General features: G+C 49.1%; 1 protein-coding gene across 1 annotated transcript; it reads right to left on the reverse strand.

The window, feature by feature from the left end:
* Nucleotides 1-21,463: 21,463 nt before the first annotated feature.
* LOC120846286 lies at nucleotides 21,464-23,713 on the reverse strand. Its single transcript, XM_040217997.1, has one exon. It carries the CDS (start codon nucleotides 23,711-23,713, stop codon nucleotides 21,464-21,466), a length of 2,250 nt encoding a protein of 749 aa, XP_040073931.1.
* Between the last annotated feature and the right edge of the window lie 1,654 nt (nucleotides 23,714-25,367).

Consider the following 25,367-nt stretch of genomic DNA (forward strand, 5'->3'; position numbering starts at 1 on the left):
GGATCTCGGATAACTCGGCTGGTATCGTGTTGAGTAAAAGAAGAAGCGCCAGGGCCACGGAGGGGCATGCCTGCCTGAGCAGCAGCAGCATCATATGTATTTTCTTTTCAATAGAATCAGTTGCCAGTTCAGCGCTTGTCCTGTGTTTTCTCCTCTGTCTGTCTTTGTCCTAGTCGCACTGTAAGTTATAATGTTGAGGCTTACTACTCCCTGCCGTTCCCATATGATGCATTTGGGAAATCAGTTTCCTTAGTACAACCCTGCCGTGCCAGTGTGCGTCGGCGGAGGAAGTTAGGAGGTCAACTTTTGACAAACACCATGCATTACTTTGAGTAGGTTACCTATGCTCATTGCTCAGTGACAACCAAGAAATATGCGAGCACCGAACGAAAGCTGTCCACAGCACGGGGTCTGATTTTCGTCTTGGCGAGAGTGAAGGAGCTAAAAGACTGTTTGCAAATATGTTGCCTGTCTGTGCGAGAAAAAGAAGAGTTTGGGAAGTCAACGCACTGGATTTTCTGTGACCAAAAGGGGGACCGAGCAGAGCACAGATTTAAGATTAATAATTAGTGAAGCATCATCAATCAGGTGCGACTCGTGTTCTCACCGAATGGGCAGTCAAGGCTGACATGACACTCGTGTTCAATCCGCGCTTCACACTGACTCCTTTTAGGTAACATGGAAAATCGGTGCTAAAACCTCAAGTTCGTCTAAATTGTGTTGGTTTCGCCTGCCATGAAGTGTCAATCACCGACGAAAACAGAACAAAAAAGACATTGATGTATCGTCTGCTAAACGAGATTTAAAATGATTCGTGAACGTCTGCTATATCACAAAGGATGCAATAGACCTTTTTTAAAAGCTGCATCTACCTACCCTGGCACCAAAAGGCAGTGTGCTGTCGCAAACCAACTGTAGCTGAGGACAGAAAAGGCCGAGCAAGACAAGGAAGGCAAGCGGCAAGGCCATTGCAAGCTGAGGAGGCATGTGACAGAGCCTTGCACGAGACATCCTCGCGCCGCCGAAATTCATTTTCTTGCTGCACATAAGCTGACATTCCCTGGTGTGACATATGGCAATAGAATTCCTGCCTTTTGTTCTAATTAAAAAGTTTTCTCCAGCAAAAAAGAAAAAAAAAGATCAAAAAGGTCTTTGATCGATCCGCTTGCCACAGGATATTCCACAGAGTTCTGACACCCAGCGTCAAAAGTCTGCGATTGTGGTTCGAGCATCAAAATAATCTGATCAAATTTTGACGCCCAGCGTCAAAATTTCGTGTGAATGAGCCATTACAGTTAGGAAAAAGACAAGATAAAAGATTCACACCTTTAACTGCGATGTGAAGAAAAAAAATTGTTACATACCATATTCTACACAATATCCTCTTGAACCACAGGGCCTGCCACTCCACGAGTCTCCATAGCCGCAACAAGGGGTGGCACACCTGCCGGTAGGAACATCAAATTATAAGAAAATTACTGGTTCAACAGTCAACCCTGAAATCACAGGCGCTTTGAAGTTACACACATGTGACACCTGGTTTAACATTAAGGAAAATTAAAAGTGCACCCGATTAAAGCAAACACTGCACCAAACTTGCTCCTAGACTTCAAACTTTTAATATGAATGGTGGGAAAGCATGAAGCTGTGAAATCCAAGCCTGAAATCCTATGCTGGACATGTGTATACTCACCATAAAGAAACCATTTGTGAAATTATCCGAGCCCTTTAACTTGCACTAGAAATATTGCTCTCCCTTCAGACTGCTTCGCCACCCCAATACCCCTCAAATCTCATTCCCTGATCTTAGTCAGCTCAGTTCAGTGGCTGTCACTTTTATTTTCAAAATTTCTCTCCTAGTGCACATTCAGTATTTTTGTGCATATTTCACTGCTTTCGACACGGGCACTCACTGTCAACACGCCGCTTCACAAACCGCTCCCAAATCGAGTAAGAATGCTGCTGCCACTCTATATCATACTATGAGTGGCCCCATTTCACCTATGTACAGCTGCAACTTTAAAGAGAAATGCACAAGCTATTCCTGTAAGGAGAACAGCAAATTGAGGCATGAAAATTGACACTGTGTGTAAACATAGAGACAGTCAAACTCCAAACCCAAGCAGGGTCAGCTCTCGCATCAGGATTCAGTGCTTTACCATCACAGATATTGCCTACCCTGATTTTGAAAAAGTCTCTCCTGTATCAGCATTCAGTTTAACGAAAAAAACTTACAGAATCACAAAGAATGGTAGCAGCAGTAGTACTCATTTTGGTATATGAAGAAGCTTGTTGACCATTTAAAGCAGGGAATTAAAGCAAAGTGTAGATAAGAAAAATGTTTTAAACTTTATTTTTTTTGCTTTGTATACATCTTTGTAAGTATGGCCTATGGGCACCGCCATCTTGCTTACTGGGGGGTACTTAGGTACACTGTGGGCCGCGCCATAATCTGACTACGTCTTCTTCTCAAGGCATCGTAATTAGGTTATGGCGCAGCTCACGCGCTCTCCAGCTAGGAAGATGGCGGCGCCCAGGGGACGTACCTGCAAATGTGTATATGTAATCGATCACTAAAGTTATTTTTGGTGCAAATGAACTTCTAAGCAAAAAATCTTTTAGGTTGCAAATTTGCGACATCGAGCAGTTAGGCCTGGACAAATAGGTTATACTGTTTCACCTTACATCCGGATGCAGAGGACGCTACGTTACAACCTCGACCTCCTGTGCTCTGGCCTCGGCCGCCCTAGCCTCAGCGTCCCCCAGTCAGGTCGGTCCTGGTCTCAACCTGCTCCATGCTGGCTTCAGCCTCGGTGGCCCTGCCCTGGTTTCGGCCTCGTTGGCCCAGGCTTTGACCTTATTAGCCCTGGCTTCGGCCCCGGTCTGAGGCTCACTGGCCCTGGTCTCGACATTGTTGGCCCAGGTCTCGCCCTCCTTTATCCGGGACTCCTTGGACCTAGCAGAGGCCTCTTCAGCAGAGGCCAGGGCAGGTACAGCGAAGACAGGTCCTCGAGCTTGTGATGCAACGTCCTCAGGATCCCCAGAAGATGCACGGAGCTATAAACAGAAAATATAAGCTGTAATGATAGATTATCAGAGTTGTACAACAAAGTATAACATTGGAAGTCCTAAGCAACTGCTTCCCAGAAGTGACCTCTGACTGACCCGCAAAGCTGCATTCCCGTTGCCACCAACTTTTTCTAATGCTGAGGAAAATAACATCATATGTCATCTGCCCTCACAGTGCAAAGGTTACTGAAACAGTATATCTAGTCTCCAATTACTTCAGCATTCTGAACAGCTTGCAGTTTGCATGAATGAATAATTGATAAGTACACTTGAAAAAGCAATAATGACATTGATTAAAATATATCTAACCAAGCACCAAAATGGCAACATTATATAAATCTGATGCGCTCTCCATAAAGCTAACACTTTCTAACAAAAATGTTGTTATACATACCCTGTGACCTTTCAGCCCCTGGCGAAGCTTTTTGAGAAGCTTGTCCTCCACAGTGTCTTTTTTTTTTTTCTTGTGGGCTGCTTGTTCTGCAACGAGTGATTTCAAGAAAAAAAAATCAGCAAGTTTTTGCAAAATTTCGAAAGACGTTGCGAACGTCGCTGTTGAAGCCGCAGGATCACAGCGTGGTTCATGTTCCGAAGTTCCGCGATTATAAGCTGCGCCATTGTAAACTCATTTCCTTGACGTCACACTTCGAGCAGAAGAAGCTCTTGTCGAAAAAATAATCAGCGACGGACTCACCCGGTCTGTGTCCGCCGGAGCATCATCTCGTAGAGTGCGAATCGTCATCATCGGGGAACACCATCTGTAGTTCTTCAGCCCATTTCGACCAAGTTTCCAGTCGCTTCCCGGTCGTTGGATGCCACTCAAGCCGTCCCGCTCACCTTCGATGAAGCAACAGCGAGCGTTATTTCATCGCTCCACCCGGACTGCGTTGCGCCGCCACCGTGTTGATATGCGCCTCCCAGTCCCGCGCACTTCATGGCGCTCGCTGCCGACGACGAGTCAGAGAAGGCGGGAATGGACGCCGTCAAGTCTGGCATCGCGGTCACCGATGCGAAGCCCGGTTGCGACGCCAGGGTCCGTACGAGCTCACGGTCCGCGGCCATGGCTGTGCTTTCTCGTCGAGTCAACGGGAACACTGAACGGCCTCTCGTCGGTGGCGGAAACAATGGACGCGCACCACCGCCCGCGAAGAAGACTCACGTTCGTCGGCGTGAACGTGGCTGTCGCAGCCACCACTGTTCCGGGAAGGCTCAGCAGTAATCCCACTTCGGAATGCTAAAGCTTTCGAAGTAACATCATCGAACGTTCATAAAAAAAACTGGTTTATTTAAAGACAACAAAACTGACGGCTGATCAATCCGGCACCATCTGGATGATTGTATGGGTATGGATACTACTGCGGCACCTTGCAACGCACTTTGTAACGGGCGGTAGCTTGCGCCACCTAGCTTAAGTCTAAAAAGCGACGTATTTGCAAACGTGGTCGGTCACGCTCGCGACTGATAGAAATACCAAGAACTCAAACGCGTCACGACAGCAACAGACCCCAAATCATTCGAATTTTAACACTGCAATGAAACCACGCGGAGCTCTCAGACGCAGACACGATGAAGCTTGTTTTTTCTGCGTCGACGAAACTCAGGAGCATCGATTTCGCGACCCGGTGCACCACTACACAAACTGCACTGCTTTATAATCCGACTGAGAACTATCGACGACAGAAGATTGCTCGTCGATGTTGGTGGGGCAAATAACACGTAGCACTGATGATTAAACGATGGAATCACAGACGTAGTCGGTCATGCTCGCATATTTGTTGATTGTCACCAAGCAATCACTTTCTTTGTACGCGGTGTTCGGATTCATCCGCCAAGCGCCTGACTTTTGCGGGTTGCGATGTGATATCAGCCTCCCGAAGCTGGTGGATCAAACGGTAATAGCGTATCTCACTCGCTGTTGCAGGCTGCTCACCGCGTCCGTGTAACCAGAACGAACTGGAAACGACAACAACTACGCTGAGACTGCAGCGGCTACCTTTCATATTCCTGAAGATATCAACTAAACGTACCTTTCACAGTTTTTCTTGCGCTCTTGTGAGGGGTAACCACTGCGTCAACGCAACTATTGTTGTCGTTTCCAGGCGGCTCATTTCTTGATCGCCACGCCGGGAAGCTACGCGTCCACAGCGTGTGCGCAACTTATAATGGTCACTACACTCATTCTGGGACGGTGCAATCGCAGACGTAGTCGGTCACGCCTGCCACCGGAACGCTGAGAACTTGATCAGGGGGCTCACGTACAGCACTGAAACGCCACAGCGCTCGAAACAACGCGAGCTGCTGACGCCATTTCATGACACAAACACAGCGACGAAGCACAATGTTGTCCTCATTTCATGGTGAGCGCAGCTAAGCATACTCGGTGCATGCTCTGATTATCCTTTCAGCGCACTTCCATAGTAAACTTTTCGTTCACTAAAAGAAACCTTAGAGAGGCAACTGATAAGTCACTGCACGAATACTTACAAGATCCTTCCAGCTTACTTCCATAACGTTCTTCTAGTGCACTAAAAGATACCCAGGACAGGCTACTAGTAAGACGCTTCGCATGAACTTAGAAGCTACTTAGGTCTTAGCTAGTTTACTAAAAGTATACTATTACAGTACTTACTTCAAGCATACTAAGAAAGGACACTAATAGTACAAGCCTACTTCTGGCTAGCATCCTTTAAGGACAATTTTAGTATACTTCTTGAGTATGAGTATCTTAAAAGACCGTAAAGTATACTTAAAGTAACCTAGTTTTCGCTAAGGGTACATACACCGTTTTCAAGCATGGCTCCTCGTTTTCGTTTTTCGGCAAATGACGGCAATGAAGCACAATTATTCTAGTTCAAAATTGTCACGAACACTTGGCACGCATGCTTATACTGTAGCGCACCTAACGTAATTTAAAAGTAGAACGAAAACGGGACGAGATTCGCTTACCCTTTCACGGATCCTAGGCCTAACGGCCGTACTTGGAAGTCGCCTGCGGTCCGGCGATCGGACGAGTCGAGCCGGCCTGACGCAGGCTGACCACGCCTGGTTGAACTATGAGAGGTGCCGTCCAGTTGAGAGCCAGAGACGCAGTAGAAACGAACCGCAAAACATCTGTCCCGTAACCGTAAACGAGCCAACGAACCCCCACACCGCTCTATCTTCGCCATCTCCGCGACGACCGGAAGTGGAAGCCGCGAAGCTAGAAAACCCACGGCAGCGGAAGCCACTGGGCGGAAGCTTTAAGTTTCGGTTTCGCTTTTCTCCAACGCAGGCTACGGTCGCTACGGTTTCGGGATGGTGGGTTTGTCGGGTTTGTGGCTGGCTGCGACGACGCGAAGGGGCCACGAAAAGACGCCAAGTTGGCCGAGTACGGGTCACGGCCCACGATACGAGCAACGGGCCGTTTGCCGCTGTCGACCGGCGATGAGGTATCCGCGGCTTGGTGTCACGATCGGTTTGTTGCCGTGCACGTTGACTCAAAGCTCGAAGTTATGCAGTTCCGTTCCGGCACCAGCCGCACCACGTTTTCCGGTGCATCGCACGTGGAGGCCTTTCGACGCATTCAGTGAACGTAAAGATCGTGCCCGCTGTCTTCGGTGCTGTGGAAGAAGTTGGGAGACGGAAGGCGTTTAGGACTCCAGGCCGGGCCGCCGGTTCACTCTGAACGAGAGGCGACGTGTGTGTGCACGCTTTGAGGAAGCCTCCGCGTTTCGCCGCGCTAGACCTCGCCGATCGCGACCAGACCAACCGGACCCCGAGTCCGAGAGGCTCTTGCGGAGCCAGGAACTGCACCGAGGTAGGAGCTGCTCGTTCTGCGCTACCATGCAGTGCTCTACAGTGCTCGGAGCTCTCGGTGTCATTCGTGCTTGCACCGAAGCCTTTGTGACCCCTTCGGACGCGCAAGTCGTACTTCGCAAAGGTTTGGACGGGGCCGCCCTCACCGAGCAGCTCCGCTATATTCCGCTTACTTATGATCGCAATAAAAGCTTGCGTTCTCGGGAAAAAAATTGCGGGACCGCTCTCCGCGCCGCCGACGAGGTTGGCCGCCGCCATGTTCTCAGCTGTTCACTCGCTCCCGCAGCGAGCGCCTTCCGATAATCCTCCTCGTTCCAAAATGTGATGCGCTTTGCGCATTATGCCGTTTACATGACCGCATATTGAATGCGGCAACTGGATTCAATACGACTAAGTCGCATTCGTGTAAACGTGGCTTATGTTCTTTTTCGACATGTATGGTGTATGTAACGATAGCGGTGGTGAACGATGGACGTTTTTGTTGGAAGATGGCGGTCGTCTTTCTGCATGTATGATTTGGTTATACCGGTGGTCCCGTGGTATAAGCGTTTTGTTGGAACGACGGCAGTCGCCTACGTCATCGGACGCAAAATCATACCAGCCACACCGAATCATATCGGCAAGCAAAGTGGCTGCCAGTATAGACAGACCCGGAGCCATAGCGGTGCCGGTATCTCCAGTTATGCAGAACGCCAAACCAAACTAGCTGCATGCGTAACACAAAGAAATTACGGTGGTGTCATACCAGAACTGTACACGCAGCAGGTTTGTTTCTTGTACGTTTTTCCAATAGCGTGTGCAGAGCCACTGAACTCGTACCACAATGGCAAGATAGTTGCTGACATTTTTCACGTTACGTAGCGGTTCTTTCTTTAGTACATATGCTCGTTTTTCCTTCACACATCTACTCTGCTTCAACAGTGCGTATTTGCTCTGCATTACAGGCAAATTTTAAAAAAAAAATCCAGCTCACACTACTCTATAATTTCAACGAGTTAGTGTCACTTTTGAAACGACAATCTTTTTAATTTGTATGATAACCTTTATATTAAACACACGGGTGTTGAATGGAGGACAACTGTATCTTCATTATTTTTCTTGGTCATGGAGATGACGACCATCCACAAGATTGCAGTGGCTAAATTTCCCGTCTACAGTGGGTAACAGTGTTACCATGCTCCGTCAGACTAAACTCCTGCTGTCTAAATAACTAACGATTCATTTTAGGACACACTGTTCGTAGTTCATTGCAGGGCATTGAAAAGTGTTTCTTATGACTGTCCGATGACTGACATGCAATTCCAGAAGCTTGGCGTGAAAAGGTAAAATATCTAGTTGATACAATAAAATGCCATCAGCAGCCCATCCAGATTTTATTGCGTGATTGACAGTAGCTACAAACCGCAACAAATGGTCAACTGAAGACATAGGTACTAAGCGTGCACTAACTTCGAAGCGGTAGAAACCCTGAAGTTTGAACGTAAACTTACCACCAAGTTGTTAATGACAAAGTGGTGTTTGCGGAAAAGTGTTGGAGTCCTTCAGAACGGTGATGATCTCCTTCAGACCGATGATGATGGTGACGAAGGTTCTGTTAGACTCTAGGTTCCGTCAACGCACCCCACGACGTCGGTGTGCTTGTCGTGATGGCGACAAAAGCCTTCTTTCGCACATGCCTCAGCTGCCTCGGTTGGGGGTTTCGTCGACCCAGCCGTCTCTTCCCAGCCGGTTGACAGCGACACTCGCGACGGCCGTCACGGCTCTGATCACCATCCACTGGGCATTAGCTATGTGATCATCGGTGGCAACCGCGCTCTTGTAGTTCCCCGCTGCGAAAAATCTCAGTGCGATTCAATTAGTCTGCTGCTGCTCGACGATCATCATCTCTCATCGTCGCCGTCTCTCGTCGCGCAGCTGGTCACACTGCGATCACATGGTGCTTTTCGACAAGCGATATTGCCGTCAGAAACAGTCGTCGTGCATCGCGAAGGCTTCCGGGTGCTCGCGGAAAACCCGTCATTTTACGCCTTAATCGAGCCATCGTTGCGCAACAAGCATCGCCGCCATTTTCTACGCTCTAGAATCCTGCCCAAAGCTTGTTCCCCTTCGTGCAATAGAAACAGAAGTTAAAAGCACGAGCACATCACCCTAAACGATGCCTCCACGAACGTTGGTTTGCACTGCGCAAGCGCGCCTGCTCGACAGGGACGTTGAAAGCCCGGAGCACGTTCCTGTAGCTCCTACACCCGCACTAGCTCGCACTCATAGTGAAACAGAGAGTAGGGTGTGTCGAGTAATACCGCAGTTAATCTAGTTACGCGACTTCCGCTATGTGCTACGTAGGTCGGACGTGGTCATACGTCACTTTGTCGTCACGGTCCGAGCTCGAAGAGCGACAGTTACGGCAAGCAGTTGCTTTCGTGTTTCGCAAACGTTACCATGGGAACCGCGTGCAATTATCACGCGGGCTGTGGCCAATAGGAGCGCGCGGTTCGTAGGGGGGAGGAGTTTTCGAGAAACACGAACGTGACCGTTTGTGACCAGAATAGCACCCCAGGTGAGCTCGTTAATTGTCCGCTGACCGGTACAGATTTATAGAAGACGCAAAACACGGCGCAAAGGAAAGCCGTGTGTAAGAACTGTTTGCATTTAAAAAGTATGAACGAAACATCGATAATGTGAATTCGTTGCGGAAAATAACGATGTATTAACAATAATTCTAAAACCTGTTTTGAAAAAGTTAAATTTTTTTTATATTTTCCTGCTTGACCAGTGTTATGAGCAGTCCGACTAGCTGGAATCAGATAGAGAACCAAATTATTGGGACTTCATCATTATGTATCCAAAAATAAATGGAGATGATCCTTCCGCGAAGCATTTTTTTTATTATATTATTGCGAAGGACATCCGCCCAGCACTTCACTTCCGCTAGTACCAGAGCAGACGCCTGCACTTTTGGGGCGTTTGATGCTGTTGTCGTATGTCGTTTCGGTGTCGAGTGGAGCGGCGGGGCTTGGGCGTTTGTGACCAGTGCTATTCGTGATCACTGGTGTGGGGGCGATGCATTTTGTTTAATTCTTTTCATACCGCCACGGCACCCCCCCCCCCCCCCCCCCAAAGATCTGAAGATTCACAGGCCCGTGGCATTGGATTATGTTGAATCGCGAGCTCCTTCTCTGTTGACGTCATTTTCCTGGTACCAGTCGTGGATACTGCAAGCGTTCTCCCCTACGTCACGGGGTACGTAGGGGAGACGGTGCACACTGTGTGCACCGTCTCCCCTACGTACCCCGTGACGTACTCGACCTGCTGAATCTCGCTCGAAATTGCTCCCTCATACGGTGCTAATTAAAAACGAGGGTCGTGTCGACCCCGCGAAAGTCGACATGATTCGACTATGCCGGGAACCGAACCCAGCCGCCTGGTAGCCGCTGGTGGACTGGGTGCGCGCTGCGCTGCAATCTGGGTGCCCAATCATAGCAGCGGCAAGAAGAAGCCTCATAGCACTTAGGACCTATATGCATGAAGCGACCAGCCATCGGCGCCGCGTCTCGTCTAGTCTTCTAGTTATACGGGCCGTTTTAACTGTGGTTAGGCAAACGGCAGTTGGCGGCCGCTAACCCTAGTTTGGCCAAACTGAACCGAGATGGTGTTACACGGCCATTTCGATTGCAGTTGAAGGGTTGAAGCCCAAACGAAAAGAACTGTAATGTCACGTGTTCAGATCAAGTACACGGTTTTATGTTCATTTTAACTGGTTAGAACCAGTAATTAGCCCATAATTTTATTTGTGGTGCGTAAGGAACTACTATCAAGACCATAGAGATCATACATACTAACTCTAGAGGAACAGGTCCGCCATTTTCCCATGCATTCTGGCTGCCGCAAGCGGCGGAGCATGCACGCACACCCTTAGGGTCCCACACATGGTTACCAACTGGCTTCGATTTTACGAATATAATCATGAACTTCAACAATCCACAAATTACCGGTGGAAAGATATTCGCGTTCCTTTTTAAGCTTTCTTTTTGCATAGCGCGCAGATGTACGGCCTTTCGTCAACAGTAAACTAAACCACATAACCGGCTTCGGGGGTAGCCGCGCCCCAGGAATACGAAACCGCGCAACCTCCGGATTTCGACAGAAGGGAAGTTAATGCAGTGTAATGAGTATACTGCTCTTTATAAGCGTTAGAATAGCTCAAAATTTAGTTTACAACGTTAAATTATCACTGTTTATATTGCTGAGAGTTTTCAGTCTTCACGATTACCTTTGCGACTGTCGTCCTTCAGCTGGCAACATTGGTTTCTTTCTCTCGTGTTCTGTCGCTTTCTTTCGCGATCTTTCACTCGGGACCCATGATGTCGGCGCACGGGATTTGCCACTCCTCCTCACCCACCTTTACCCCCCTGATCAAGACCCCTAAAATAAATACAAACATGGGCGACATGAGGGAAGCCGTATTGCCATCGACCAGAATCGATGGCAGCGACCAAGGAGCGCGGGCTTCGCCCCGTCCCGCGACATGGCGTAATTGCTTTTGCTGCGTATCTGTCTCCGAGACGTGTTTCTTTCCGCGGCATTTGTCTCCACGGTCCCTTCTAGGTGTGTCCACTAGCATTCCGGTGCTGCGGTAGCCGGCAATGCTGCGGTCGTCGCCGGGGTGATGCGTGTTTTCGAGGTCGGCTACGCGGTTATGCGTGTAAGATCGAACCAAAACACGTTTTCGCAATCTTGCATAATTTTTAACGAATTATTTATTACGCAACGTGTAAATTTATGCTGATTTGTGTAAATAGCATGTTTTTTACCCCAAATATTCATTAAATACACGAAACTTGCTAACAGTGTACATCTTAGACATTAGACGCCCATTGGGACGTCTAATTCCTTTAACACAACGATCTTTAATGCTTCGGCGCAGAAAGTAAATTAAGAAATTAACGAATTAATTCTTCCTCAAAGATCGGGAGAGTGCCATCGTTGTATACAATAATGTGTAAACAAGAAAGCGCTTGAATCGTCCTTAAAGTTCATCTTGCATGAAATGTAGCATTTCCCAACCAACCATGAGCGTACGGAACAATGAACAGTTCGAGGATAGTGCAGCGTTCCTTGCTTTTCAACCGAGCTCCAGTTAAATAACAAACATTTCGGCTTTCTTTCATAGAAGCAAATACAAAACAATTGAACAAGAAATAAATGTCAGGCACGAAAACCCTTTCGGCTAAACAGAAATCACCAGATGTTGGCGCTGAAAAGAGCAGAAGTTTCGAAGAGGCTCGTCAGTTTGTAACATCTAGTTGATACATTCGATACATGAAGCACGGCATCCTGACATTTGGCAAACGCCTTTTCACAAACAACTTCTACGTCGTCCTACATCCTTTTTCTGCGGCAGGCTTTTGTCATTTGTGGTCAAAACGTCGCTGCAGTCTCCGCTAAGTGTTGAAAATATTAATTTGTACTTTTGTTCATTTGGACGCTTCAGACGTTCTTCATTCTGGCATTTGCCAGTAAAAACCGAATTTCACAAAACCTATTCAGTGGGCAATGTTCAGCAATATCTGGTCCATACTGTATAATAAATACACGGATATATCAACAGTGAAACACTCTCCAACAAACAACATCAGTCCCGTCACCAGCCACATCGAAGATGTATTAAAATTCAGAAGAATAGATACTTGGGAGAAAAACAAAGAAACAAATTAGTCGTTAGTTGTTTATACATCAGGAGTTTAATCTGCCACAACATGGCGACATTGTTAACCGCTGTAGATAAGTAATTTAGCCAGTGCGGTACAACCGCTAGCCTGGGGTCTTTAACGTGCACCACGCAGTAGCGATACACGACCGCACGCCGGTACGATGTTCATCCAGATCGAAACGGGCAGGGGTGGGGATTGAAGAATGGATAGTTGGGCGAGTTGGTGGGAATTCACCTTGGGACACAGCGCGAACAACAGACGTGGACGAAGAAGAAACACACAGGACGAGCGCTGTGTGTTTCGTAGGAAACAGCGCGCAAAACAGACGAGGATGAAGAAGATACACACGGGTGGAGCACTCGTCCCATGTGTTCCTTCTTCGTCCTCGTCTGCTTTGCGCACTGTTTACTCCGAAGAAAATGTATCTTTGTGTGAGGGAGGATCGGTGGCCGGGATTCTACTTCCGGCCGCCGAAGCGTACGGACGTACTATCATGAGCTCCGTTGGAGCGGTTCCAGCGGCCCAGCCTGGCCGCGGTATCAGGAGTGCTGACGCTGCATCTCAGGATTACGAACTTCTTTTGCCGACGCTGCCGTCAGGACCGTCCGTTCAGAACACCGTTTTTTTTACATGCCGACGTGAAAGCCAGGCCGTACCGTCTGGAACACTTTCGAGACGCCCTCGCACTGGCGGCACTTCTCCCCGAGGTGCTTGCCTTGGGGGCGTATCAGTTTAACCATGTGTGGGCAGTGACCTTCAAAAGCGACGAGGGGAAAAAGAGGCTGCTTGCAGCTGACGAGTTCAAGGTTAAAGACCGTCGCTGCGTCTTGGTGGACCCGTGTAACCAAGACGTCCGTTTGAAGCTCCACTGGCTGCTGCCTCACGTCCAAGACGACGAGGTACGTGCGGCCCTGGCACCCTACGGAAAGGTGACGGGGGTTACACGGGACAAGTGGCGCGTCTCAGGATGCACAGACATGGCTTCGACGACGCGCTCGGTATCCCTCAAGCTGAAGCCCGGAGTCACGGTGGACGACCTCCCCCACCAGCTCCGCATCGCAGGTGACCTGGCGCTGGTGGTGGTGCCCGGCAGGGCGCCACTTTGCCTGCGGTGTAAGGGCAAGGGCCACATCCGACGGGAGTGCCGAGTGCCGCGCTGTGCGCTCTGTCGCCGCTTCGGCCACGACGAGAGCCAGTGCGTCCGTACCTACGCCAGCGTCACGGGACCCATGGGGCTCGATGATAATTCAGAGCACCTCATGGACGTTGCAGACGCCGAGGAGGCCGCATCGGGTGCCTCGGACGGGGCAGACGTCAAGCCGGCATCGGAAGCCAAAGAGAAGCAAAGCAAGGTCGACGCTGCATTGGGTGCAGACGCTACGCGGCACGCTGGGGAGCCTGATGCTCCACCGGCTGAGAGGGCTGCAACGAGCAGCGTAGAAACCAGCGTCGTCGAGAAGTCTGCCGTCGACGCGACCATGCTTGACGATGAGGCCTCGGCAAGCTGCCCTAACATCAAAAGGTCTCGCGAGGACGACGTCACGAACCCTAGCACAGCAAGCCACGAGGAGCCGCCTCCGAAGGCGACACTGCTCAGGCGACCACGGCTCAACATGAAGCCGAAGGTTCCTGTCGACGACCCAAGGGTGGCCAAACCACCCCCGTGACTGTCTGCGCCGACAGCTCGTCTCGGGACTCGGTACGGTTCAACGCCAGTTCCGCGTCGATTCGAGTGAGAGGGCCTTCGACCTAAGGTAAGCACCATGCGGTCTCTCTCTTCGTGGAATGGCCCTAAAATTAGGAGCGCCCCTACGTGTTGCCACAATTAACGTCCGTGGGCTGGCAGCGAGACGTCGGCAATACCAACTCAGTAGATTGTTTGCGGAAAACGAGCTCGATATTGTGGCTGTTCAAGAAACAAAAGTTGAGAGCCGGGAACAGACGGACCGCATGGTGCAACCTTTTCGAACACTTTTTAATGTGTGCGTTGCGCATTCAGCGGGGATGTCGGGGGGTTGTTGTCTGTTCATTCGCCAGTCGGTAGGCATTACCGAAACGGCCGTTGTTTCGTGTGCGTCCGGGCGATTTGTCTTGTGCGATTTTTCTTTTTCAAATATTGAATGGCGTGTCCTTTGTGTATACGCGCCGAATCGGGAGCGTGAACGTAAGGTTTTCTTTGAAGGTCTGAGTGCGTACCTCGATAGTGATAAGGTCATCATTCTTCTCGGAGATTTTAATTGTGTTTGCGCGCCTGAGGACCGTGCGAATAGTGTCCGTATTCGAGATCAAAGTGCTTTGTTTTTAAATGATATGGTCGCGGAGAACGCACTCGAAGACGTAGCATGCCTTTCTTCCAAAGGTAGCGTTCAGTTCACTCACTTCCAGGGCTTCAGTCATGCCCGATTAGACAGGGCCTATATCTCGCTTGATCTGGTTCCACTTTGTGATCACTACAGCGTCCAACCTGTCTCGTTTAGTGATCATGCGTTGGTAATGTTTACGCTTGGTCACAAAGAAAAAATGCCTAAGTGGAATTGGTCGCTGTGGAAACTCAACAGTAACCTAGTGAAGGACGAATTCTTTAGAGCTAAAGTAGATGAATTATTTAAGAAGTTACACGAGGATGAACAAACATTGTGGGGTGTAAAGTGGGAACTATTCAAAGAAGAGGTGAAAATGAAAGCCGTTGAAACAAGTAGCACCTTAAATTACGAGAAAAAGAACAAAGAAAAAGAACTGCGGCGTCAGTTAGAAATCTTTCTAATCGAAGATAGCGCCAAACCCGGCGAGTTTGCGTTAGAAATAAGAGATATAAAAAACCAGCTTGAAGTCATCGATTGTGAGAAGTACAGAGGGGCGGTTGTGCGAGCGCGTTCTGAGAGGCTTTGGTCGAACGAAAGACCGACGAAGCGCGCGCTTAGCGATGAAAAAAGGCAAGCCCAGCGCAACGAGATAAAACAAATACAGTATAAAAATACTATCACCCGCGATAAGAAAACGATTGAGCGAGCTTTTGTGGAGTACTATCGGGAGGTTTTTGGGCAAGGAGCACCAATAGGCGATGGTTTCGAACGCGAATTTTTATCGCTCATGCCTAGGCTGGAGGATCACGTTCGTGAAAGTTTGGAAGCACCGATTAACGTTCGCGAGTTCGAAGCGGCCATTGACGAGCTAAGCGTGGGAAAGACGCCCGGACCGGACGGTCTTGGCGCTTGTTTTTACAAAGCGTTTAAGAAGGAGGCTGCAGAGTCCCTATACGAAGTGCTGAAAGAGGCGTACGATAAAAGTATTTTACCGCCGTCGTTTTTGAAATCGCATACGGTTCTCATTCCGAAATCTGATGACACCGTAAAACTTTTGTCCGTGTCATCCTTCCGACCCATTTGCTTAACGAATGTAGACTACAAACTTTTCATGAAGGTCCTGGCTAGACGATTGCAAAATGTTATAAAAAGTCTCGTCGGGCCGCACCAGACATGCGGTATTAAAGGCCGCACTATTTTTACGAATATTCACGTTGCCAGGAGTGTCCTTGAATGCTGTGACACCTTTGAACGCCGAGTAGCGATGTTACAGCTAGACCTGGAGAAGGCATTTGATCGCGTGTCACATGAGGTTCTTTTTCGGATTTTAGAGCATGCGAATGTAGGTTCTGTAATTCTAGATGGTTTAAAAATGGCATACGCCGGGTGTACAACATCGGTAATAGTCAACAAAAATCTGAGTGCCGGTGTGAACGTTAATTCTTCTGTAAGGCAAGGCTGTCCCCTGTCTCCCTTGCTCTTTGCGATCTATTTGGAACCTTTTTGTTTGAAAATAATCAACAGTAAAAACATGCATGGCTTCACGTTACAGTCATGTGAAGTGAAGGTTCTCTCGTATGCAGACGATGTGGCTGTCTTTTGTGTTGACCAAGAAAGCGTGCGTGAAGCCATTAGTGTTGCCTCCTCCTTTTGCAAAAATACGGGCAGTGTAATTAATTGGGGTAAATGTGCAGGTTTCTGGCACGGCAGCTGGGACACAACGCCTCATATCTTTCTGAATGTTCAGTGGACGTCCTTGCCCGTGAAATATCTTGGTGTGCCACTCGAGCACTACAGAGATGGCACCCAAATGTGGAACGAAGCCACGGAGAGAGTGAGAGAAAAAGCGGAGAATTGGAAGGGCAGGGACTTGTCAATGTTTGCGCGTGCTACAGTATGTAATTTATTTTTAGTAGCAAAAGTGTGGCATATACTGCAGGTTATCGCTATGTCGCGCCTCAACGTACAAAAGTTGCACAGAGTTTTTGCAATCTTTATCTGGGGTTCAGTCTGGGAGCGTTCTACTCGTACAAATTTGTTTCGCGCTGTTCAAAGTGGTGGCCTGGGATTGTCCCACCTGTTTATTCGGCAGATTGTGTCTAGGTTTATGTTTTTACGTGACCAAAGTGATGTATTCTTACGTACTGTGCTGCAAGTGCGATTACAAAATGCGTTGCCGGAATTTGTTGTTTCGTCCAGTAACCTATTGTGCCCTAGTGTTCAAGGCTTTATGCGCGAAGTTGTTCTTTCATTTCGAATGCTAAAGGTACGTTTTTCTTTAGATTACCTCAGTTCAGTCACTCGGAAAAGACTATATAAAGATTTAGTGGATGTTTTGTTACCAGTGCCCCTCTACAGGTCATTGTACTGCGAGGGCGATGGGCAGGATGTTCTAAAGAGAGTTAAAAAAATGCCAGTTGAGCCATCCGTGAAGTCTTTTTTCTTTCAATTGCATAGTGGCGTCCTGCCAGTCAAGCCTTGGCTGAAGGACAAAGGCATTTTTGTACCGTGGTCTATAAACTGCATCCTATGTAAGAAACCTGAGTCGATTGAACACGTCTTCGTAGAATGTTGGGACGCCGTATTCCACTGGGACGTTCTTCAGCGTACGCTGAAGAAAGACCTTCCTCTAACTGCACAAGGCACCCGCTTTTTACCTGTCGAGAACGAGAATTGTGTCCCTTACGACATGTTCATGCTTCTCGGCCTCCATAGTCTATGGAAGACAAGAATGAGTGTACGACATGCGGACGTTAATGCGCGCCCCGCAAGAGAAAACTTTATAGAAAGTGTAGCATATATACGGGAAGTCTATCGAGCAATGTCTGAACCTCCTGATTGGTTGCCAATTCTGAATGAATTAGTGTGTCTGAAAAGATTTTAACGCAATAGTGTTAGCCCCAAAGTGGCTGACATGTTTCCTCTTTGTGAGCATTCTTCAAGTGTACGTGTGTGCGTGCGTTTTGTCGCCAAAATGTAAACAGGAAATAAAGAAAAAAAAAAAAAGGATCGGTGGCCGAGTGGGCTAGCGCACACCAGCTCAGAGCGAGTGGAGCGAAAGCTCGCGCTGCAGAACCCAGGGATCCAGGGTTCGAGCCCCACCCTTGTCCGTTTCGATCTGGATGACCATCGTACAGGGGTGCGGTCGTGTATCACTACTGCGTGGTGCACGTTCAAGGCCCCAGGCTAGTGGTTGTACTACACTCGCTAAATTACTCATCTACAGCGAGTGACTCGTCGCAAGTTTAAATGGCTGACCAACTACGCGCAGTATAAATATCCCCATAACCCAATTTTTATCTTTGTGTGGTACGACACACCCGTCATGGCCGCCAAACATATCTTGGCATCTCGAAATGTAGATGCCTCTGTAGTTACTGATAATCTATCAAACGCAGGGGGTGGCTAGTCACAAGTATTTCATTATCGCTGCGCTTCGCACAAGACTGTGATATTTTGCGATGACAACACACAGTAGGATTCACAAAACAAGACGCGCAAATATAATAAGCCAAGCCCCGCCTTTCCTAAGCTGTCATTTACTTTAGTTTAAGAGCGCAGCCCTTAGGCGCCCGTTTACGGCTTGAGCGGCGTCGCCGTCGTCAATGTTGTCGGCGTAACCGCGCGTTGCGTTATGACGTGTGACGTCACGTGTGACGTCACGAGTGTCACGAGTGACGTCAATCGTAATGTCACCGCGCGTTGCATTATGGGTGAATTTCCCGCTAAATTTAGCTGAAAATTTCCCCGCTAAATTTAGCAGAAAAAATTTTCCTCTAGCGAAAAGAGTTGTGAGGTTAATTTAACTAGATATATAGCAAGAACTTCCCGCTAAATTGGAGGGGAGGGTACGGATTGAGGAGGAGGGACATACCCTCATCTAGGTACCTTCACTTTGTCACGTTCGCCCGGTCCGACACGCAAAATGATTGAGACAAGACCAGGTGAGACAAAGGCATGTACATACGTAATAATATAATGAAAGGAAATCAGGAGGTAGTTATCAACAATACAGAAGGAAAAGGAAAAGTTCAAAGCAGACCGGAGTCCCCGTGGTCAAGTCCCCACAAAAGCTCGACTCACGCCTGACGTGGCGGGGCTTCAGGAGCGTAGCGGGGCTCGTCGTGGCCTCAGGAATCGGAGCGTTGCCGGGTTCTTCGTGGCTTGAGGAACTGTAGCGTTTCTGGGCTCTCAGGAACCGGAGCGTTGCTGGGCTCTCAGGAACCGGAGCGGGGCCGATTACGGTGAGGCATCAGGAGCCGGAGCGTGGCCGGGGTCTCAGGGACCGGAGCGGGGCCGGTTTCGGTGAGGCTTCAGAAGCCGGAGCGTGGTCGGGGTCTCAGGAACCGGAGCGCGGCCGGTTTCTGTGAAGGTTCAGTAGCCGGAGCGTTGCCGGTTTCAACAAGCGACGGGTAAGAACTCCCGCACCTGCCCGTCGTTTCCCGCGATCCTCTTCTTTCTCTCTTCTCTTCTTTTTCTTCTTTTCTTCCCAGCTCCACACCCGTGACAATGCCCCCCAACTTGGAGAAGTTCAACGTTGAACTTCTTCTACACCGTCAATCTTGAAGTTCATTGCTAGAGTCTCGGACTGACGGTAATTCCTGCCGGCACTTGCGCAGCTCTCACTCTTGGCCTGGGCGATCTCGAGCCTTGGCAAAGACCGCATCCGTTCGCGTAGCACTCGCACGCGCAGCACCAGTCTACACTCTTGACCGCCCCCGTTGTAACATAGTTCCTTCATTTCACGCTCGCGCACAAAGTACGAAAAAAAGAAATCATGCGTGAAGAACTTCGAAATAAAACTCAATTCACATTAAATTGCGTCCTTCTTCCCCCTCCAAAAAAAAAGAACCATGTTTGCACTTCGAAACCAGTAACTCGATCCCCGTATTACCCCATGCGCTATCGAGCAAGAAAAAAAAATAGGCACGAGGGCATTCTAAGTCTAAATTCCTTATTTACATCCGACTTAAGTAGTCTGCACCTACATTATCCTTCCCCTTAATGTATTCGACGTGAAAACTATAGTCTTGCATCTTCATGCTCCATCGCATGACTCGACTATTGGTGTGTTTAGCCTTATTTAAGAATTCCAACGGCTGGTGGTCAGTTTGCACTCGGAAATGCTTGCCATATAAATTTAGTGCAAACTTTTCAACGGCCCAAACTAGTGCCAGGCATTCCCTTCCAATCGTGACATAGTTCTTTTCCGGCTTGCTTAACCGTCTGCTTGCGTACGCGACAGGGGCAGTACGCTATCTTTTTCCTGTAGGACTGCTCCCAAACTGACGCTTGAGGCGTCTGTACGTAGCACAAATTCCTTGTCTAGGTCGAGAGCCATGAGGATGGGAGGTTTACACAATTCCTCCTTCAGGCGCTTGAATGCCCTTTCCCGCTCGTCGTGCCACTGCACCTCGTTGCGAGTTCCCTTTTGGGTCAACACTGTCAGAGGAGCCGCCACCTCTGCATAGTTAGGAATGAATTCCCTGTAGAATCCAGTCAAACCCAGGAAGGACCTGACCTGTCGTTTTGTTGTCGGCCTTTGCGCCTCTTGGATCTTCGTCAGGATCTCCTGTCTTGGGGCTACTTGGCCTGATCCTAATCTGTGGCCGAGAAAGCCGATTTCGTGAAATCCGATTTCACACTTTTTTGGCTTGACTGTGATCCCCGCATCGCGCAGCCTTCCGAATATAGCCTTTAGTGCATCTATGTGCTCCTCCCACGAGTCCGTTGCCACCAGAACATCATCGATATAGTGGTGTGCATTCGGTATGCCTCTTAGTAGGATCCGCATCAGCTTCGTGAAAATCGCGGAAGCTGTCTTTAAGCCGAACAGCATGAATCTGAAATGATACAGACCGCTCAAAGCTGAGAACGCTGTTTTATGCTTCGATGATTCTGTCATGGGGATCTGCCAATATCCTTTGGCTAAGTCTAACTTTGTGAAGAAACGTTTACATCCCACTTTAGCAAACGTGACATCTACCCTGGGAATAGGCTCGGCATCGGCTACCAACGCGTCTTTTAGCCGCATAAAGTCAATGCAGAATCTGCTGGACCCATCCCACTTCTTCACTAATACTATAGGCGCGTTGAATGTTGATGTTGATCTCTCGATCACTCCCAGCCGCAACATCTCTGTTATTTCCTTTTCCACTGTTTCGTGTACCTTTATCGGCAGAGGGTACTGTTTAACATGCACTGGTGCCTGAGTTGTCAGCTTTAGATCGCGCTCAAACAGGTTTGTTTTTCCGGGTAGATCAGAGAAGATTTCTCCGAATTCTCCAATCAAAGTCGCAACGTGTTTCTTCTCCTCTGTGCTCAGGGCCGTATTTACCAGTACGTCTTGCCCGTTTTGTTCTCTTGTCAGGGACAGAGTCGGGACATCGTCTATGGCGTCTTCCTCGTCGTTTTTGTTGTCATCGTCAGTTGCTGTTGCCGCGCTGCACCTCGGTGCCGCCGGGTCCATTTCGGTCCTCTCTTCATATTTTTGAGCATATTTACATGGAAGGCTTTTCTCGTTCCGGCAATCTCCAGCTCATAGTCAACTTCATTTCTTCGTGCCGTGAGGATGAAGGGACCCTTCTATTGCATGAGCAACTTGTTATTGTCGCTTGGAAGGAGGATTAGTGCTTTATCCCCTACCTTCATTTCTCGGTTGATTTTCTTCCGATCATAATACGCCTTGTATTTCTTGTATTTTACCTTGGCTTCATCCAAGCATTGGTGTGCCAGTTTGCAGGTCTCCTCCAGTTTGTCTCTCAGTTCCATGACGTAGCTGTACGACGTTTTTGTTTCCTCGTTCAACGCCTCGTTGGACCACACTTCTCTCAGTATAGTTAATGGCCCCCGTTCCGTTCTCCCATATAACAACTCAAATGGAGAGAATCTCAAACTGGACTGGGGTACCTCCCGGTAAGCGAACAACAGCGCTGGCAGGTACCGGTCCCAATCCTTGGGCCTCTCCTGACACATTCTACGTAGCATCAACTTTAAAGTTCCATTGAATTTCTTTACCAACCCGTTGCTCATGAGATGATAGGGAGTAGTCAGAAGGCATCTCACTGACAGCAGGCGACCCACCTCCTTCATCAGGTCTGAAGTAAACGCGCTACAATGGTCACTAAGGACCTCTCTCGGTACGCCGTATCGCGTAAACATGTCAACTAAAATTTCCGCTACTACCGGAGCCCCAATGGTTTTCAAGGCTACCGCGTCGGGGTATCGAGTAGCCACATCCACCATGGTTAAGATGTATCGGTTCCCCGAGTCTGATTTGGGAGCAATCGGACCAATGATGTCAATGGCCACCCTCTGAAAGGGAGTTACAATCGTCGGCATAGTACCTAAGAGGGCCTTGCCAACTCTCCCTTTGGGGACCGTCCGTTGGCAAATGTCACACGACCGCACGTACCTCTTAATGTCGCTTTGGACACCCGGCCAAAAGAACTCTTCAGATACTAGTGCTATTGTGTTGCTCACGCCCTGGTGGCCTGACATTATTCCGTCATGTGCCATCCCGGTGACAGTTCGCCGAAACTTTTTCGGGAGAACCAACTGGTCGGTTTTACTTCCGGAACTGTATGTACAGCTCCTGTACAACAGCTCATTCCTAATGAAAAACTCGTACTTCGTTCTGCCCCTGTGCTTCTTGGTTACTTTTCCAACGTCGTGGAAGCATTTCTTCTGGGTTTCGTCATTCTTTTGCTCCTGGATGAGCTCCTCTTTAGTTGTTTGAAGCAGTGGTACCTCAGGTACTCGCAGTTCGGGAGGCGATGGCGGGGGTCGACATGTAGGTTTCTTGGTCTGCACAGCCCCCGCGGTGCTCATGAACTCTTTATCGCCCCGTTCGAGTAAAGATTCGTCAGCAGAGTGTTCTAGAGACTCCACATGTGTATCTTTCGCTAGGACGCCTTCCGTCCCGGTCTTCTGTTCATCGGCTGGCTCTGACGCCGACATATGAGCTTCCCTCATTTTCACATTCAAACTCCAGTTTGGATCGGTGTCATTGGCATCTCGTACAAGCGGCACATTTCCCAACACCAGATCGTACAGAGGGTCGTTTACACACTTCGCTCTTAACTTTCCCGTCTGGTATGGTGTCCTAATGATAATCTCGGCCTCGGGAAGGTGCCTTACTCTTTTGTCCGGTAGAAACACCGGGCTCAATATTCCCGTGTACGCTTCCTTCGGAACCAAGCTTTGGCGAACAACGACGATGTTGCAGCCCGTGTCCCTGAGGACAGTTATTTTATGGCCACCCATATCTCCCTCTACAACTGGTAGATTCTCCACTAGAAAATTGGGAGGATGTCCTACTGCCGAGTTGACAACCGGAATCTTGTCACCATTCTTGAGGGTAACAAAGCCATCTTCGGGCTCGGTCACCTCTCCGTTTCTTGACTTCGTCCAAAGACATGACGCCTGATGATTGTCGTTAGGCTTTGACCTGCAGCTATCTGCACGGTGTCCAGTTTTCCCGCATTGCCAGCAAGTAATTCCTTTGGAGGCCGGCGGACGTCCATGACAGTTTTCCGCCTTGTGCCCAATTTTGTTGCATAAAAAGCAACGCAAAGCTTTCCTGCCCCCTCCTGTTTTAGACTTATCTGCTAACGCCACACTAGACTGCTTATTCGTCTCGTCGATTTTCGACTTACTCCTAGTAGGCTGGGCCTGAGCCTCTAGGAAAAGGTCCGCCTTTGACGGAACTTCTTGCAAGCTTTGGCATTCTCTCTCTCGGAGAAAAATAGTCAACTTGGTGGAGCAAGTGAGCAGAAACTGCTCGACCAAGACCTTGTCACTGAGGGCTTCAAACGTGTGTTGAATATTGGCCATCTCAACCCACCTGTCAAAATACCCAGCGAGACGGGCGGCAAACTGTGTCCTCGTCTCTCCCTCTTCGGGCTTTGCATCCCTAAACCGTTCTCTATACCCTTCTTTAGTGTAGCGAAACCTTTGAAGCAGTGCCAGCTTCACTCTCGCATAATCCAGTGCGTCTTCTGGCGACAACCGACCCACTACCGTCAATGCTTCACCAGTGAGGCACAAACTCAAAGTCGTCGCCCATTTCTGCTGAGGCCAACCCATTTCCGTTGCAGTACGTTCAAAGCGTAGCAAATATGCATCTAAGTCATCCCTTCCTTCTTCGAACTGAGGAATTAACTTATGAGGGCTAAAGTGTCGCGCCTCGCCGGTTGTCGCGGCCAAGTTAGTAGCCTCTCCTTCACCTATACCTTGGATTGCATCCTGACGTGGCGCCCCTGCGCTTTGTCCTGCCAACCGAAGTTACAGAACTTCCCGTTCTTTGTCCAACCGGACACATTCCTCCTCGCGTTCCTGTCGCGCCCACGCTCTTTCTTCTCGTAGTCTAGCTTTTTCGTCCTCCATCCATTTCTTCAACTCATCTCCCTGATAACCCAACTCCTTTACCACCGCCATTAATTTCTCGTTCTCCATGCTAGTCGTCTTGACTCCACCAATTCGTGTGTGTCCCGGACGAGCAATTCTTGTGTGTCCCGGACGAAGTGATTCAATTAAACTGATGGTAAATGGGATCCTGGCAGGCTCGCCACAATTGTCACGTTCGCCCGGTCCGACACGCGAAATGATTGAGGCAAGACCAGGTGAGACAAAGGCATGTACATTCGTAATAATATAATGAAAGGAAATCAGGAGGTAGTTATCAACAATACAGAAGGAAAAGGAAAAGTTCAAAGCAGACCGGAGTCCCCGTGGTCAAGTCCCCACAAAAGCTCGACTCACGCCTGACGTGGCGGGGCTTCAGGAGCGTAGCGGGGCTCGTCGTGGCCTCAGGAATCGGAGCGTTGCCGGGTTCTTCGTTGCTTGAGGAACTGTAGCGTTTCTGGGCTCTCAGGAACCGGAGCGTTGCTGGGCTCTCAGGAACCGGAGCGTGGCCGGGGTCTCAGGGACCGGAGCGGGGCCGGTTTCGGTGAGGTTTCAGAAGCCGGAGCGTGGCCGGAGTCTCAGGAACCGGAGCGGGGCCGGTTTCTGTTAAGCTTCAGTAGCCGGAGCGTTCCCGGTTTCAACAAGTGACGGGTAAAAACTCCCGCACCTGCCCGTCGTTTCTCGCGATCCCCTTCTTTCTCTCTTCTCTTCTTTTTCCTCTTTCCTTCCCAGCTCCACACCCGTGACACACTTCCTCCTCCTCAAGAGCTGCGCTCTGCCTCGGCGTTACAGGAAATTGTACACGTCATTCATATTTTTTTTTATGACAGTAGAATCTATTTTAAGCGACAAGTGGTTTTTTCTTCCTCGTCATTTGCATAGGTGTCTTCCGTCGACTACGGTGATGGACTCAGTGAATTTTATGCGGGAAAAAAGGTGCAGAAAAGGTAGTGGTTTGCGATTATAACCGAGGGCGGAGGTTGCGTTGCATACTAACTGACAACACGCGTAGGGGGGGGGGGGGGGGGGGAGAATGAAAACCACACAGTAAATACGGGAAAAACCAAAAAGTAATGAGGAATAT

The sequence above is a fragment of the Ixodes scapularis genome, unplaced genomic scaffold, assembly GCF_016920785.2.
Source record: "Ixodes scapularis isolate PalLabHiFi unplaced genomic scaffold, ASM1692078v2 PGA_scaffold4__175_contigs__length_147842914, whole genome shotgun sequence".
Classification (NCBI taxonomy): Eukaryota; Metazoa; Arthropoda; class Arachnida; order Ixodida; family Ixodidae; genus Ixodes; species Ixodes scapularis.